General features: G+C 42.8%; 1 protein-coding gene across 1 annotated transcript in view; it reads right to left on the bottom strand.

The window, feature by feature from the left end:
- Window positions 1-9,520: 9,520 nt before the first annotated feature.
- Window positions 9,521-14,631, bottom strand: part of LDB2 (LIM domain binding 2) — a 454,166-nt gene continuing 449,055 nt past the window's right edge. Inside the window, exon 8 of the mRNA XM_065914353.1 lies at window positions 9,521-9,579. Coding sequence (XP_065770425.1) covers window positions 9,562-9,579 — 18 coding nt within the window. The 3' untranslated portion in view covers window positions 9,521-9,561. The remainder of the gene's footprint in view (window positions 9,580-14,631) is intronic.

Raw genomic sequence — 14,631 nt, 5'->3', positions numbered from 1 at the left:
TCCTTACAGCGAGGCTTTGTTTGGAACTCATCTCTTCTCCAGGTAGAAAAAATACCTCTGCCCCTTTGTGTTTCCACGCCCCCCCACTCTCGCCTCTAGCATCACAGCTCTCAGCTTGCCTTCTGTTGTGGGGTTGTTGACAATGGTCCATGGATGTCTCTGAAACCCTGAGAAGACTGACCACTCTTGGAAGTCAAGACCCACTTTTCTCAAGCCTTTCACATAACAGGATGGCCACCCACTCCAGTATCCTCGCCTGGGAAATCCCACGGACAGAGGAGGCTGGTGGGCTACAGCCCACGGGGTTGCAGAGTCAGACACGACTTAGAGATGAGACAACAAAAGTACCTAAAAGGAGTTTCCAAAATAATTTCTGAGCTGAACTGTTGAGTTGAATTTGACTTAAAACATAGCCACCATCTTCTTGACAGATGATCTGGTTTAGGAGCAGTTTTCATAGTTACTGGTGTTCGTTTAGGTAGGTGTCCACAGATGCAGAAAATGTTGGAGGGAATTTGATATTTGAAGGGTTCAAGACACTTGACCCCTTAAGCTCTTCTTAAGAGCTACGTGATATTGCAAAGAATCTGGGCTTCGGAGAATTAAACTCTGTCTGTTCTGTGACCTGTGTTTCCTGCTACAAGGAGGGCACGTCAACCCACTCCTATATCTTGCCTGGAGAATCCCAAGGACAGAGGAGTCTGGCGGGCTGAGGTCCATGGAGTCGCAAAGAGTCGGACACGGCTGAAGCGACTGAGCATGCATCTGCCATGATGACAAGGGCTACTTTCCCAGGTCAGTGTTTCAGATGACTTTTTTGTTTGTTTGTTTTTTCAGATGACTTTTATAAGACGGAAGCAAAGGCTATCATAATGGAGCCTGGAGAAACTGATGCCCTCAATAAATGGTAGTTAAGTTCTTATCAAATGTGAAAAATTGGATTCTCACAAGTGAACTCAAACGGCAGAACACAACAAGGTTTTGAGGTTTTCTCCTTCTTCTCCATCCCTTCCCAGTTCTGTGACCTTCCAAACCTCACCATTAATAGTTCATTTCTTTGTAACCACCACAGTCCTGTATTAAAAGGCATATTCCCTTGACTGGTGGGGAGTAACCTTTCAAATGCTATGAATGAATCTCAGAGATCATTTTGGCTGTTATTATCAATAGGAAGGTGTTGAACTTGAAGGACCTGGAAGGGGTACAGTGATTTGAAAAGGAGGGCAGATCACAGTATTGGGAATTCAAGCCTTAGTGTCAGGGAAACTGTCTTTTCTAAGAAACTGTTTTTTAATCTTTGGACCCTAATGTTTGAGTGGGGGTGGGTAGCGGATTTGTCTGTCCCACTCCTTGTGGAAGGAAATCTCCCAGCTTAATGCTGTTGACCCCTCTCAACCCTCCTGCCTGGGCAGTGGACCGTCTTACTGGTTGGATGGTTTTGAGAAGGGAAGCCAGGGGCAGCCTCTACCCCTCTCCTTGCCCTTATGAAGGGAACACATGTTTTGCTGACTCAGTTCGCTGAGGCATGGCAAAGCAGGTCTTGCCAGGAAGCCTTCCGGGCTGCAGAGCTACCTGCAGATAGCCAGCTATGTCTCTCTAATTAAGTCTTGGAAGCCTGCATACCTGCAGATACAAGCCACATTCTCCACATCGATATAGTCCGTAATGAGGTAGTAGTCTGATAGGCATATACTATAGTCTACATCCAACTCTAAATTGATTCCAGACTTGGTCAGAAATGAGACTCCTTTATGGATTAAGACCCTCCTGCTCCAGCATATAAGAGTCATAATTCATAATTCTCTCTTTGTCTTAACCATCAGGATATTAAGACCCTCAAGTGCTAAGGTGGTCAACTTAAGTGAAACAATACACATTAAAATGCAAATAAAATACAGAGGGATTTTGGTATGTTTTCTCTTCTTTTCTTGTATACAGAACTGGTGAAGCCATTGGACCAGTTGTGAATAGAAGAACCATCTGCGTTTGTTCTGGACCCAGTTTCTCTTTACTCAGGTTCTCTTGGTTCTCACCAGTTTGCCCTCTGAAGCTTTTGACTTAAGTCAGTTGCCAGGGTGCATGTTTTCCCTTGATTACTTACATAAGGGGAGACTGCAGACCAAACTCTTAGCTTCTGCATACTGTGATTAAAAAATAAGATTTTAAATTCAGGCACCTAATGGAAAACATTTCTGAAAAAGCGTCATCCCAGGAAGGGTTGCCCCATGCCTCCACACGGCCCTGCCATCTCGGTCTCCGAGAGCATCTATAGTCACTTTCTTTCTTCTGAGTCTGATGGCGGTGGGTTTACAGTCCCCCTTCTCAGCAGTGAGAGAATCCCTTTGATTGGAGTGTGATCTGAAAATGGATTCCTTCTTTGAGCAGAAACTCAGATGCTATTACATCAGCTGTAAAAATGATTAAATATGTTTCCCTCTTTCGCAAATGCTGTAGATGGTGTTTTATTGCCTAGCCAATCTGTGCCCACCGTGATGGGGTTTACAGTTTCCCCTCCCTGAGCCTCAGACTCTCCATCTATGAGGAACCAAATATAGGTTCTCTGGCTTCCGAGCCTCTCATTTCTAAAGGAATCAGGTATCCATGGAGACAACAGAAGATTAATACTCGAAATAGACAATCATTCATTTCTCTCTGAACAATACAACAGGAAAAAAGGTTGTGTTAGGTATCATCTGAATTCTTATAACAAATTAGGAGGGCCAGTTGCAGAATAGAATTGGAAGGGAAGAAGCCACCCCCGTAAACATTTTCTTGAGCATTTGAATGTAAAGCTCATGGAATGACTGAGGTAATGCATTTATCATACAAGAGAACATCAACTTTCCTGAGCACTGGTGAATTTCTCCTAGAATTGGGTCCTGCTGGACTTCAGTGGAATGGAGGTGCTGTTCATATTTTTATGATAGAAGTGACTCAGGCCAAGCTTGTCCTACTGTGTGTGACCTCAGTCCCTAGCTAAGGAAGTTGAAGCTAAGTCCTAGCCCACTCTTTCATTTCATGTTTTTTACAGCCCCCATGGCCATCTAAGATTATTTAGTCATTTCCTTTCTCCCTCAACTTGATTCCCTGGGAGCAATACGCTGAAAGGTCTATCTGGAAGCCACATCCTTGGCTAGAGAAGAGCAGAACAGCTTGACTTGCAGTCTTACCAACATTTTACCTAGTTAAGAAGTAAAGGTTCATACAGAGTGAAGTAAATCAGAAAGAGAAAAACAAATATCATATATTAATGCATGTATGTGGAATCTAGAAAAAACAGTATAGATGATCTTATTTGCAAAGCAGAAATACAGACACAGATGTAGAGAAAAAAAATATATGGATACCAAGAGGGAGAAAGAGAAGGTGGGATAAATTAGGAGATTGGGATTGATATATACACACACTAGTATGTATAAAATAGGTAAGTAATGAGAACATACTGTATAGCACAGGGAACTCAAGTAAATTCTCCGTGGTGACCTACGGGGGGAGGGGGGGAATCTCCAAAAGAAGGGATATATGCATACATATCGCTGATTCACTGTGCTGCTCTGCAGAAACTAATGCAATATTGGAAAGCAACAATTGTTGTTCAGTCGCTCGGTTGTGTCCGGCTCTTTGCGACCCCATGGACTGCAGCACACCAGGCGTCCCTGTCCTTCACCATCTCTGGGACTTCGCTGAAACTCATATCCATTGAGTTGGTGATGCCATCCAACCATCTCACCCTTTGTTGTTCCCATCTCATCCTGCCTTCAATCTTTCTCAGCATCAGGGTCTTTTCTAATGAGTCAGCTCTTTGCATCAGGTGGCCCAAGTATTGGAGTTTCAGCTTCAGTATCAGTCCTTGCAATGAATGTTCAGGACTGATTTCCTTTAGGATGGACTGGTTGGATCTCCTGGCAGTCCAAGGGACTCTCAAGAGTCTTCTCCAGCACCATAGTTCAAAAGCATCAATTTTTTGGCACTCAGCCTTTTTTTATTGTTCAGCTCTCACATCCATATATGATTACTGGACCTTTATAGGCAAAGTGATGTCTCTGGTTTTTAATATGCTGTCTAGGTTTTTCATAGCTTTTCTTCCAAAGAGCAAGCGTCTTTTAATTGCATGGCTGCAGTCACCATCCTCAGTGGTTTTGGAGCCCAAGAATTCCACAACTGGTTTTAGGAGCAATGGTTTAATTTCTTGAGTTCAAAATAGTGTGTGCATATTAACTATATTTTCTCTTTGACCCAATACTTATTTAGGAAAACTTAAAAAAATTTTAAGTGGTTAAGAGAATATTTGTCTAGGTTTCTGTTAAACATCTTTTTGTATTATTATATTGCAATTAAAGCAAGCAACCCATACAAATTACTGCATTAGTAAATTTTTTTTTTTTGGATCTGTTATTTGGAACTATTTTCTGTTATGTTGTTGTTTAGTCACTAAGTCCTGTCCAATTCTTTTCAGCTTCATGCAATGTAGCACTCCAGGATTCCCTGTCCAATACTATCTCCTGGAGCCCAAGAAAATGTAATTAATCTGTCTAAAGATAAAAATGTATGTATTATTCCAATTTAATTACATTAATTTTCTGTTTCCATTTTTCCTTGTTTAATCTCTGAAAAACTAAAGCGATATGCTGCCATTGTGCTTTAATCAAATTCTTGAGTTCTAATAGTCTTTTGCTTTATATTTTGATGCTTTATTTCTTGGAACATAACGGCACTTTTAGTTAATATAAAATTTAATATTTTTTACCATAAATTTTGACTTGTCTAAAATTAACATTTATTTTGATTTCCTTTTGTTTATGTACAGTTGATAATTTCCCATCTGCTTAATTGTAATAATTCTATGTCACTTTCATCTTTTATGTGTTTTCTTAATTGCTGAATACTGATTCTTTTTGCATCTGTCTCTGTTTTGTGTTTTGCCTTTGAACAGGGGAGCTTAAGTCAGTTAGGCTTATTATCATAGCCCTTAGTTTGACCTTATTCCTATTGTATTTTCTAAATTTTATATTTTCTTATATGCAAAATACTAATACAAATAATTTATAATGTTAATTGTGCCAGATGTTTTATGTATGATATTTTATTTAATTTGCAGCACAACTTTTTGAGTAGAAACTACTGACATGTTTGTTTTATAGATAAGACAACAGGAAATCAGAGGAGTTTAAGTCATTTGTACGGTCATCCAGCTAGAATATGCCAAAGTCAGAGTTTGCACCTAGGTCTGACCCTCCAGAGTTCAGATGTTTCACCACAATTATACACATGTCCTTCTAAATACATCTATTAAAAAAAAATGATATCTGGTCTTGGTGTTTAGAGAAGAGAGTGTTTTTTAGCTCCCAATATTAGTACTATTTCCTGTTTTCTTCTAGTGCTTTGTAGTTTTAGCTTAACTCTCTAATCTATCTGACAATTTTACTTGCAGGCTAAGGCAAGGATGTAAAATAATTATTTCAAAATGTATAGCCAACAGTTTAAATATTATTTAATTTCATCCTTTGCTCATAGATACAAAATGCCATAAATGGAGATTGAGACGTTGGTGTATTTCTGAACCCTTGCCTGGCGTGCCTGCTTCGGGGCCGAAGCTTCACCATCTTACGCTCTGCTCTGATGTCTCTGGGGGTCAGGGTCCCCTCATTGTTCTTCATGTTCAAAAATGTTTTAGGCTGTACCTTTCAGGATTTGTTTTTGATGGCAGTAACATCAGTTGTCCGCTGTTTTAAGGGCAACAGCTAGGGGCAATTTTTAGCTGGGTCTCGTTTTAAATCGGAAGTTATCCACGAACCTCTTTCCTAGGAATATAAAGCAATAACGAACCTATCGACAGAACAGAAAGAGACTCACAGACATATGGAATGGACTGGTGGCTGCAAAGGGGGATGGGAAGTGAGAAGGATGGACTGAAAGTTTGGGGTTAGGAGATGCAGACTGTTATATTCAGACTGGATGAGCAACAAGGTCCTCGTGTGAAGCACAGGGTACAACATTCAAGATCCTGGGTAAACTATTAGGATTTACTGGGTGAACCAGTACCTCCAGGATTTACTGGGTGAATCAGTACCTCCGGGATTTACTGGGTGAACCAGTACCACCGGGATCTACTGGGTGAATCAGTACCTCCAGGATTTACTGGGTGAATCAGCACCACCAGGATTTACTGGGTGAATCAGTACCTCCAGGGTTTACTGGGTGAATCAGTACCTCCAGGATCTACTGGGTGAATTAGCACCACCAGGATCTACTGGGTGAATCAGCACCACCAGGATTTACTGGGTGAATCAGCACCACCAGGGTTTACTGGGTGAATCAGTACCTCCAGGGTTTACTGGGTGAATCAGTACCTCCAGGATCTACTGGGTGAATTAGCACCACCAGGATCTACTGGGTGAATCAGCACCACCAGGATTTACTGGGTGAATCAGTACCTCCAGGGTTTACTGGGTGAATCAGTACCTCCAGGATCTACTGGGTGAATTAGTACCACCAGGATCTACTGGGTGAATCAGTACCTCCAGGGTTTACTGGGTAAATCAGTAAATACCCAGTATTTACTGGGTAAAATAATATAAAAAATAATATATACATGTGCATAACTGAGTCACTTTGCCGCGCAGCAGAAAATTATCACAACATTGTAAATTGACTATACTTCAATAAAAAAAATTAAAACAAAAGCAAAGCAACAAACCAAAGTGTGAGACACAGCTATCTCTTGGTGGTGGTAAGATAGGTGGTTTCAATTTTATTTTATTATTATTGTTGCAATAATAATTATTATTACTGCTTATCAGTACTTTCTAAAATTTTCTACAAGGACCAAGCTAATAAAATAACAGAAATATATTTAAAACATTCCTTGAAACAAAATAAACACATAAGCAACCTTGCTGGAGAGAAAAAATAATTCATCTGAATCTTTAAAAGTGATGTCCACTTTGTGCACCTATTTGAAAGAAAGGAGAGAATAAAGAATGCTTGGGCTTAGCCACTACTGAGATTAAATTTGCTAGCAGAGACAATTTTCTAACTTTTAAAAGGTACTGTGTCCTTCTGTTCAAAGATACAGACTGAGGGGCTTCTGTGATGGCTCAGTGGTAAAGAATCCTTCTGCCAGTGCAGGAGAGAGGGGTTCGATCCCTGGTCCAGGAAGATCCCACGCGCCACGGAGCAACGAAGCCCGTGAGTCACATCTACTGACCTCGTGTGCCGCGATTGCTGAGCCCATGCGACTCGACTGCTGAGCCCACGCGACTCAACTGCTGAGCCCACGCGACTCTACTACTGAGCCCGTGCTCTCGAGCCCTGGAGCCACAACTGCGGAAGCCCAAGCTCCTTGGAGCCCATGCTCTGCAACGAGAGAAGCCACCGGGATAAGAAGCACGTTCACCACAACTAGAGAATAGACCTCGCTCGCTGCAAGTAGAGAAAAGCCCATGCACAGCAGTGAAGACCCAGCGCAGCCAAAAATAAAGAAAAATAAATAAAATTATATAAAAACATGCTTCCTGGGGATTCTGTACCCTCATTATCTGAGTTCTGCCATGACAGGTAGGCCTCCCTGACCCTCCTGGGTGGCGGCAGAAGGGTAGACCCAGTGGCTGACTTACACAAATGTCCGCCCAGGAGATTTCTCCCCTCACTCCAGACAACGGCTTCCACTTTTGAATTTTTGTCAAGAATCTCCCAGGGTGCCCCTGGCAAAGGTGAACTCCCCAGACCCAGCTGCAGAGGTAACTGAACGGATGTGAAAAATAGCTTCAGCTGTTTCCAGCTGCTCTCTTGCCTCCAGCGAAACCACGGGTGAGTCCTTAAGGCAGGCTAGGTTGGCCTCATTTACACAGAAAGGGAGGTTTTCCTTGGGCCAAATGGGATAATTCTTGGCCAGGCTGCTGTACGTTCCTGATGTCATTTGTCTGAATGCTTTCTAATTGGCCAAATTCAACCTAGAGTCTGCCATGGAGAGAAGTAAGTTAGAAAGAGAAAAACAAATATTGAATATTAAGGCATACACATGGAATCTAGAAAAATGGTACTGATGAGCCTATATTCAGGGCAGGAATAGAGACACAGACCTAGAGAATGGACTTGCGGAAGGAGAGGGTGGGGTGAATTGAGAGGGTAGCAATGACATATATACACTGTCATGTTGAATCAGGTGTCAGTGGGAGGCTGCTATCTAACACAGGGAGCTCGGCTCAGTGCCGTGATACCCCAGAGGGGTGGGAGGGATGCTCAAAAGGCTCAAGAGGGCATCCGTAAACATACAGCGGGTTCACTCTGCTATAGAGCAGAAACTAACACAACGTTGTGAGGCAGTTATACTCCGGTAAAAATAATAGTGCGTGGTGGAGTTTTCGTGACTCAGGGGAGTTATTCTGCAACTGAAGGAGGAGGGATGGTGTGAGAGGCAGCTGTGTTCCCAGCTTGCACGGCCAGGACTCTGGTTCCTGGGGAGTTCTTTTGCATCTCACAGTCTCTGATGTTTGATTGCTCCTCTTAGTCATCTTACTTATTGCACTTATCTTGGTCTTATTTAGAATAAAATTTCTGGGAGTTTCCTGGTGGCCCAGTGGTTGAGATTCTGGGCTTTCACTGCCATGGCCATGGTTCAATTCCTGGGTTGGAGAACTGAGATCCGGCAAGCAGGCATGCCCTCTAACCTGTGCGCCCTCACCCCTGCCCCACTCAAAAAAAAAAAAAGTTCAAGCCAAGGACATAGGAGAGAAAGCACAGGCTGGAAGTCAGTCACCTTGAGTGCTGGATCTTGGCGCTGTTGCTTTTTAGCTGGAGTTCTTTGGGCATCTTCCTTCAAGTTTCTTCACTTCAGTTTTCTTACCTGTAAAATAACCACTTTATGGGCTCCCCATCCAGGGTGGGTGTACTAGAATCAGTACATGCAAAGTGTCTGGAATGAAAAAGACGCTCAATAAGTAGCAACGGCTGTGATTTTGCATACGTCTGTTTAGTTACAGGTGTGGGCGGGTTTGCCTGGGACAGAGGAGTTTCCCAGGAAGAGGGATGTTCAGTGTTACAACTGGGGCAGATCCAGGAAAGTGGAGTTAGTCACTCTCTTGTGGGAAACAATCATGATGAATTTTGCGTCAGGCATTGCTAATACGGTTCATGTCAATCTTTCTGAGTGAGGGCTCCTCAGGAGCTTTCCCAACACAAGGTCCAAGTTGCCATGATCAACAAATAGGGTTTGATCCCTTAGACAGTGCCTAAGTTTTCCAAAATTCCCCTTCTTTACCTTGAACTGCAAGGAGATCAAACCCATCAATCCTAGAGGAGATCAGTCCTGGATATTCACTGGAAGGACTGATGCTGAAGTTGAAGATCCAATACTTTGGCCACCTGATGCAAAGAGGCGACTCACTGGAAAAGACCCTGATGTTGGGAAAGATTGAGGGCAGGAGGAGAAGGGGACGACAGAGGATGAGATGGTTGGATGGCATCACAGACTCAGTGGACATGAATTTGAGCAAACTCCGGGAGATAGTGGAGGACAGAAGATCCTGTTGTGTTGCAGTCCAATGGGTCACAAAGAGTTGGTCAGACATGACTTAGGGACTGAAAAACAATAATAACCAAATGTAAGTTTTTATTTTTAAAATTTCATTTCTGTGACAATTGACTTCAGCTAGTTCTCAGGAGTTCTATCAATTTCACACTCATTTATGAATTTTTGCAGTTTTCACTTCAAGCACGAGCACTTTGATTAGAACATAACAGAAAAATTTGCAACCCTCCCCCCAAAAGAGAACTGAACTCTCTGAACAAGTTAAGAATTAAAAAGGAGAGAATGACTTATCTCTGGAAAAGGGCTCAAGATACAGCATGTCAGCTCTGAAAGAGATACAAACAAGAACTTCCTCCCAAGCAGGTTTCCCTAACTCAAGAAGAAACACAGTCAGCCCTGCATAGCCAGGATTTCCTTTTCTGCAAATTCAATGAATTACAGATCAAAAATATTTGGGAAAAAAGTTCCATGTTCCAAAAGGCAAAACTTGAATTTGCCAACTGGCAACAATTTAACATAGCATTTACATTGTATTAGGTTTTGTAAGTAATCTAGAAATGCTTTAAAGTATATAGGAGGATGTGTGAAGACTATATGAAAATACAACGCTGTTTAATGTAAGGGGCTTGAACATCCAGGATTTTGGTAAGGGAAGGTTGAGGGGGAAGGGGTGGGAGGTTAAAGCAAAGCAGGGGGAAGTTCTGGAACCAATCACCTGCAGATGATGAGGGGTGACTATATTTTATGGAGATTCATTGAAGGCCATTGGAAAACAAGAAAATATTTCTTTCTCCAAGGTTGGTAAAGTTCTGGAATGAATAGAAACTGAAAATAAAACAGGAATGGGCAAGGCCATAGCCATTGCTTCACCAGTTTCCTTAATTTATAGTTTTAATTATCTTTCCCTGACTTTCCTAGCTCAATGGCTTCAAGTGCAAAAAAACACCTTTATATACACACCAGCAGTGCTGATACGGTAGGTTTTGTTTAAACGCAGAGTCCCCAGCATTCCCGATGGTCAGAGGCACTGTGCTGACAGCAGTGAAGGATCAAAGGAGGTGAAGCCTGAGAGCAGTTTCAGAGCAGCCACTACACTCAGATGTGCACGCGTGCACCAAAGCGTCACCCCTCTGGGTGGGGCCATTGCCTCCAACACACAGTCACAGCACTTGTGTCTCCCCAGGGGTTTCCCGCGGCTCACCAGAGGAAGAACAGACCTTGGGGGCAGGCGCTGATTCAAATGCGACCTTGCTGTTTTTGGTCCATGTGACCTTGGGCAAGGGATTCGACCTCTCTGATCTTCTTGTGCAAAACGCCTGCATCCCTGCTTATGAGATGCAGGGCACAACATGGGAGGGGGGAGTGAACGTGAGTGCCATTCTTATAACCTCTTGGAGTTTTATTCCTGATGCTTCGTGGACACATGCCACATGGTTGGCATTTTATGGACTTGTCTTCTATCCCAACTGTAAGCACCTTGAAGGCAGGACCAGGTGAAGGAATCCCTTATAATGCCCAGCATCATGCTGGGCAAATAGCCAGTAAGTGAACTTCAACTTAATACACGCTCATCAACATTCAACCAGCTTATTATTCATGATTATGGAATTCTAATGGGATGTAGAAAGGGAGTTGACCAGTCATAAATAATTGGCTTAATACATTATGGTATATTCCATTAGTGGATCATTATATCGAAATTAAAATCATGTTTTTAAAGAATAGTTAATGAGGTAGCTCATGATATAATATTATATGAAAAGGGCGGGATAGGTAATTATCTATTCTGTATATTACCAACATTATAATGTAGATGAACCTAGGGGAAAAAAAGATGGATTTGCATCAGAATATTAGCAATGGTTATATATCAAGGTAGGGGGATTACTCTATTTTCTTATTGTCCCCATTTTCTCAAATGGTCTACACGAGCATGTGTTGCTTAACCATCAGAAAAAAAAGCCTAGTAATTTTTTATGGCAGATGGAGGGGGTATCCCACTATACAATGAATTTCTCAAGGAGGCTGCCAATCCTGCTTAAGAGAAGTTGGCCTTGTTGGCCTGGCTCTCATGGTGCCCATCCCCAAGTTGTATCAATGTGAGTTGTGTTTTCCTGATGCACTAAATGTTCACCTCAAAGTAAAAGGGAGATGGAGAAAGAGGATTTCCCAAAGGGACTGGGCCACTTATTTATAGATCCCTTGTCAGATGTCCCTGAGATTTCATAGCCCTCAAAGGATCTGCTTTGTTTAATTATCAGGTGAATGACAATTTGGGGCTTCTGGTCAAACTCTCTGACATGCCCTGAAACACAAAGTCAGTGGCAGAAGGTGGATGCCAGGACCCCTCTCTGAGGCTAGAGAGTACCTCCAAACCCCGCATTATGGACTGTACGCTTGATGATAAGTCTAACAGAGTGGGTCAGAGTCAAGGCGACATGATGGTGTCCTTTTTGAGCTCTGTGACCTTGGGCAAGCTCTTTAAGTGCTCTACACTCCATCTCCAAAATAGGGGGAAAATAACCTCATCTCACCCCCAGAGATATTGCAAAGACGCAATGAGATCATGCCTATCTCATTTCTAACCTAATCCACAGAAGGTCAGACTACCACTGTGGTTCCTAAACCAGTCTGATTTGGTGACAGGAACCCAGGCTTTGATCCTGAGGACTCAGCTTCAAAGCCTACCTTACCATTTATGAGCTGCGCCATCAACAGTGTTAACTAAACCGCTCGGGCTTCAATCTTTGCATCTGTAAAATGGGCCCCTAATGCCAACTTCCAAATGAGGATTTAAGGAGTAGAGAGAATGGGGAAAACAGGTAGAGCCGCTAATGACTAAAGCTGGGCAGGTAGAGTGAGTCAGAATAATGGTGTGAGGGCGACAGGCTGGAGCATCTAAGAAGGGCATCCATGACCGGCCACCAGCCACGTGTCGCCACCCAGGAATTCAGAAGTGTGAGTCTATGGTTGTTAGATCCGGTTGGTTAAGAGAAGCAAGAAACTTTAATTTTTATCATTATATATTAGCACATATACGTGGAATCTAGAAAAATGGTACTGATGAGCCTATGTGCAGGGCAGGAAAAGAGACGCAGACCTAGAGAATGGACTTTTGGGCATAAGAAGGGGAGAGGGTGGGATGAGCTGAGAGAGTAGCGTTGACATATACACACTGCATATGTGTGCATGCCCAGTCAGTCATTCCAGCTCTTCTCTTTGTGATCCCACAGACTGCAGCCTGACAGTCTCCTCTGTTCATGGAATTTTCCAGGCAAGAATATTGGAGTGGGTTGCTATTTCCTACCCCACATATATACACTACCATATGCAAAATGGGGCTTTGCGGGTGGCTCAGACAGGGAAAGAATCTGCATGCCATGTGGGAGACCTGGGTTTGATCCCTGGGTCAGGAAGATCCCCTGGAGAAGGAAAGGGCCACCCACTCCAGTATTCTTGCCTGGGAAATCACAAGGACAGAGGAGCCTGACAGGCTACAGTCTATCGGGTTGCAAAGAGTCAGACACAGTTGAGGGACTAACACTATATATAAAATAGACAGCTAGTGGGAAGCTGCTAGATGGCACAGAGAGCTCAGCCTGGTGTTCTGGGATGACCTGGAGGGCTGGGAAGAGGAGGGTGGGAGGTGGGAGGTCCAGGAGGCAAGGGGGGATACATACACATTTGGCTGAGTCACACCGTTGTGCAGCAGAAACAGTATTATAAAGCAATTACCCTCCAGTTAAAAAAATAAAATATTAGAAGCCAAAGCATTTTAATTTTTATTGAAAACACCAGGTTTTTTCCCCTTTATTTTTAACTGAAGGATAATTACAATATTGTGTTGGTTTCTGCCACACGTCAACATGAATCAGCCGTATCCATAGATATGTCCCCTCCCTCTTGAACCTTGCTCCCACTTCCCATCCCTTCCCACCCTTCTAGGTTGTCACAGAGCCCCCGTTTGAGTTCCCTGGGTCATATAGCAAATTCTCATTGACTATTTTTTTCCAGTGTTATCATGCTTTGACTGATCAATCTGTGCCCAATTAAGAAATAAATAACAAAAAAATACCCTTATCTAAAAGCAAACTTCGGGATGAGAATTAAGGAATATGTGATGTCTCTGAGGACAAGGGTCTGTGAAATAGGGTACTGAAAGCACTTGCAATGTGAAGGTTTCCTCCAGAGGGGACTTCATGGTCTCATAAAAAAAATCAGTCACATAGAGGTGTGATTTTAGTTTGGACTACATTTTCTTTTTTTAAAAATTTTAACTATTTACATTTTTTATTGTAACTATTTACCATTGACTATTTCCATATGGTAGTGTATATGTTTCTATGCTATTCTTTCCATTTGTCCCACCCTCTGCTTCCTACCCACCCCTCATGTCCATACGTCTGTTCTCTATGTCTGCGTCTTCAATGCTGCACTGCAAGTAGATTCATCAGTGCCATCTTTCTAGAGTCCCATATAGATGTGTTAATATGATATTTTGAAAACTCATCAGTTTTTAAATGTTAGCAAATAACTAGAAGTTTTTCAGACATCTTTGTGTAGGCTGCCACGGGTACGTTGGATTCCCAGTTGTTTATTCATACCCTTGAGTCTACAAGACGTAGAGTTTATTTCCCTGCTCCACTGATGCTGGATTGTCCTTGAGACCTGCGTTGGCCAATGGACGCAGGGTGAGCAAGTGTGTGTCTGTGAGATTTGGCTTCTCTTCTTTCACTTCTTTCAGAATCTGCCAAGAAAAGTGTGTGCTCTGAAGACTGCCTGTCCTAGATAGAGACCCGAGGGGCAGACGTGAGGGAGAGTTGGTCCAGGTGATCCACAGCCCCATCAGGGAGAAAAATAAAATATTTCTGGTCATTGGTTGCTGAGATTTGGAGGTTGTTACGGAGCAAAACCCAACTATGCACCACCACTGTGTTTCCACCATCGTGAGACCACTCGGGCAAAGGACCTAGCAAGTGGCTGACATGTGGTGTGTACTTGAGAAATGGTTACCCTTGGAATTATTCTGGGCCTGACAAATCTCCTGGGCCTAACAAATCATTTAAGTTAGGTGTAAGCCAGTGTCTTGTAAATGTTTTGTG

Source organism: Muntiacus reevesi, chromosome 22 (genome assembly GCF_963930625.1).
Source record: "Muntiacus reevesi chromosome 22, mMunRee1.1, whole genome shotgun sequence".
Classification (NCBI taxonomy): Eukaryota; Metazoa; Chordata; class Mammalia; order Artiodactyla; family Cervidae; genus Muntiacus; species Muntiacus reevesi.
Note: the sequence above shows the minus strand (reverse complement) of the source record. Positions and strands in the feature narration are given on the sequence as shown.